Here is a 3,756-nt window from a genome sequence, read left to right on the forward strand (position 1 = left end):
GAAATGTAATGTTGATGACCACGGTGTATTCCACAAGGCATCTTCTAAATTCTGAACACTTTTGTCTTTAATCAATGATATTATCCAAATTGAATATACATGTGTATTGTATGTTTGTATCTATGTTGTGAGAACAGCACACACACAAACCAATAAACTATCATTGTGGCATACCTACTTAGTCTTTTTTCTAAGCTTATCCGCCCCTGCATGATTTTTTGGAAAAAAAATTTTCAAACAAGTGGAGGAGAATGAGTACCTCGGAGTCTTGTTTACAAGTGAGTGAAGAGTGGATTGTGAAATCGACAGGTGGATCGGTGCGGCATCTTCTGTAATGAGGACGCTGTATTGATCTGTTGTGGTGAAAGAGCCGAGCCGGAAGGCAAAGCTCTCAATTTACCGGGCGATCTACGTTCTCATCCTCACCTATGGTCATGATCTTTGGGTTATGACCACAGGACAAGATCACGGGTACAAGCGGCCTAAAAGAGTTTCCCCTGGGTGATGGGGCTGTCCCTTTTAAAGATAGGGTGAGAAGATTTGTAATCCAGGAAGGGATCAGCGTAAAGTTGCTGCTCCTCCACGTGGAGAGGAGCCAGATGAGGTGGTTCGGGAATCTGGTCAGGATGCCACACTAGGGAGATGTTTAGGGCACGGGGAAGACCCAATACACGTTGGGAAGACTTTAGCTGTGTCCCAATTCAGGATCTGCCGCCTCAGAAATTTGGACTTTTGGAGGCACCTCCGGAGGATGTGTCACCCGTTGTTAAATGGGACAGTTTAAATCTGGGTTGAACAAAGCGCGCAAAGCATCTTGGGATATGGGAGGCCACGAAGAATAGTCATGGTACATCCTACGAATACAGGGAAAAGGAGGGCGCATTTGGAGGAGCCTTCGATTTGTAATGAATTGGGACAGCCTTCGCGCAGCGTTGTGATGTAAGCGGCCTTCAAATTCGCCCTTCGAAGGATGCAGCCCCTGAATTCGAACACAGCTTTTGTCTCCTGGCTGGCCTGGTAACACCTTGGGATCCCCTAGCAGGAGCTGGACCAAGTGACTAGGGAGAGGGAAGTCTGCTTAGGCTGCTGCCCCCGTGACCCCACCTCTGATAAGCGGAAGAAGATGGATGGCATTTTCAAACCTTTGGTAAAATATGTGAAATGTTACATTTTTCAAAGGAAAAATCACAAAGGGAATTTTTGTAGTATGTACAAAGTGTTTCAAACAGTTCTAAGGTAGACTGACCATACGTCCTCTTTTCCCCGGACATGTCCTCTTTGGCGAGACTGTCCAGGCGGGGTTTCTTAAATGCCTCAAATGTCCGGCATTTTGTGTCAAAGTTGCGTGTATTTTCAATGTACCTACAGGGTTAAAAGGAGTTAAAATCAAAACAAATTGTGAATGTGTGCGCACGCAGCAACATTCGTGAGGGAGGGGCAGACATAAAAGAGCGAGAGACAGAGGTAGTTAATTGAGTGTTAAGGCATTATTGGTCAACAGCCATACAGGTCACACTAAGGTGGCCATATAAACATTTTTAACATTGTTACAAAAATGCGCCACACTGTGAACCCACACCAAACAAGAATGACAAAAACATTTCGGAAGAACATCCGCACTGTAACACAACATAAACACAACAGAACAAATACCCCTCCACCCCCCTACCCCCCGCTACACACTACCCCATGCCCCTAACTCAACCCCGATTACGTCAGATCAAATATTCCACTTTGAAAAATACTTTTGGTGGAAGATTTAGCATATTTTGTGTTTGCCAGGGCAGAAAACTAAACAAAACAAAAAAAAAACATTTTGAAATGAGGAATAGATCTGAAGTATGTGTGTATGCCCAGTGACACCATTATCATAATTTCATGACCGAATTAAAACATGTTTTACTCTTTCATACTGAAATAAATACACTTACAACTTATTAAATAAAAACATAGAACAAACTACCAGCAGCCTGTAAAGTTTGGATCCATGAAGGAAAGAAGAAAGTGAATGAATGTTTATAACTGAATACATTTACGTATGCATACAAATGTCTTTTTTTTAATATAATTTTTTTTAATGAATTAACGTTTATGACAACCTCTTTCCAAAACACAACATAGAATGTGAGATATAACAGGACAATGCATACGTTTATCATGTTTTCAAAACTCTTACAAAAAGGTGGAACCCCAAAAATTTACTGTGGGACCCCATTATTATGACTTGATGGGGTCCATGGGGACCCCATTTTGAAAATTCCTAGCACCAACACTGCTGTCAACAGAGGATAAAAAAAAGGATTTGTTTAAATAAATATATTATTTATAAAGCAAGTTCAAGTATCATTGGCAAATGTTCACCTTGGCATGCATATACAGTATGTGTCCTCTTTTTGGGATTTCAGAATATGGTCAGCCTAAGGAAGAGAGTTGACAGTAATTAAGTTGAGCGTGAGACACCCGTCTAATGGTAAAAAATGAACTATTCAGGGACTGTTTTACAATTTTCCAACAGGTTAGATAGTCACCATCTACATATTTGCTCTTTTTATCTTGTCATAGTGCAGTTTTGTTGTATTTGGAGAACACGTAACAATCTGTTAGTTGTCCCGAGCCACGCTGTAGTTGTTATATTTGGTCAGAGCAGTTTAATGGCGGGAATAAATAAATGACTTTTTGATCAATGGTGATGACGTCACCGTCCACTTGTTTCCCAAGTCAACGTACAGACTTGTCTCGAATATAATTGACGGTGCCTTTGATGTTTTCTTTGACGGCGGCTGCAGGGTCTGACGGTAGTTTGACCATGTGACTGACCCGCCTGAGGGCCTCGACCAGTCCACTTCCCGTTGCGGCCGAGCAGGCCTGAACGAACCATTCCCGCTCCCCGCAGATCCTCTTCAGGTTGAAGGCGTCTTTAAGCTCGGTGACCGTCATGGCGCCGGCGACGTCTTGCTTGTTGGCGAGGAGGAGGAGCGGACGCTCCCGCAGATGTTCGCTCCTCAGCGTCTTCTCCAGCTCCTTGCGCGCCTCGTCCAGGCGCTGTCGGTCCGCGCTGTCCACCACGAAGACCACGGCCGCGGTGTCCTGGTGGTAGCCCCCCCAGTGGCGGCGCATCTCCGCCTGGCCGCCCACGTCCCACACGGTCAGGGCAATGTTCTTGCGCTGCCGCTTTACGTCCAGCATTTCCACGTTGAAGCCCACGGTGGGCACGGTGCTGAAGGCCGACCTGTGTTTCAGTTTGTACAGGACGGTCGACTTGCCCGCGTTGTCCAGACCGAGGAGAAGGACCCGGATCTCGGCGTGTTTGCTCCCCCGCTGGCCCATTCGGAAGACGGCGACAGGTAAACTGTGAAGTTGCTCAACTTTTTACCTAGCATGTCGTTAAGGTGTGTTCTTGCTCTGACGTCATGTCATATCCTGAATAGTTGATCCTTTAGCCGAGCTGGTAAGGGCAAATTAACACTTGGTGGCCATACAATCAATATTTACGTCAACACAGAAAAGGCTACTAAACACTAAAAGTGTGACGTATTTAAGAGGGCCTCATAACTTTTACCATTCAAAGAGACGTGTTGGTACCTGGTACCAGAATTATGAGGTGAGTTATGTCACAATTGCATTATGCCAGTGGTTCTCAAATGGGGGTACTTGAAGGCATGCCAAGGGGTACGTGAGATTTTTTTTTAAATATTCTAAAAATAGCAACAATTCAAAAATCCTTTATAGATATTTATTGAATAATACTTCAAGAAA

General features: G+C 44.3%; 1 protein-coding gene across 1 annotated transcript; it reads right to left on the reverse strand.

Annotated features, from left to right (window-relative positions):
* Window positions 1-2,051: 2,051 nt before the first annotated feature.
* Window positions 2,052-3,465, reverse strand: arl14 (ADP-ribosylation factor-like 14). The gene has a single exon (XM_061920074.1). It carries the CDS (start codon window positions 3,325-3,327, stop codon window positions 2,719-2,721), a length of 609 nt encoding a protein of 202 aa, XP_061776058.1. The 5' UTR covers window positions 3,328-3,465; the 3' UTR covers window positions 2,052-2,718.
* Window positions 3,466-3,756: the final 291 nt, after the last annotated feature.

Source organism: Nerophis ophidion, linkage group LG14 (assembly GCF_033978795.1).
Source record: "Nerophis ophidion isolate RoL-2023_Sa linkage group LG14, RoL_Noph_v1.0, whole genome shotgun sequence".
NCBI classification, from domain to species: domain Eukaryota; kingdom Metazoa; phylum Chordata; class Actinopteri; order Syngnathiformes; family Syngnathidae; genus Nerophis; species Nerophis ophidion.

What these genes read in the sequence shown, in the direction of transcription:
- arl14 (XM_061920074.1), bottom strand. Translation starts at nt 3,327, where the DNA reads ATGGGCCAGCGGGGGAGCAAACACGCCGAGATCCGGGTCCTTCTCCTC.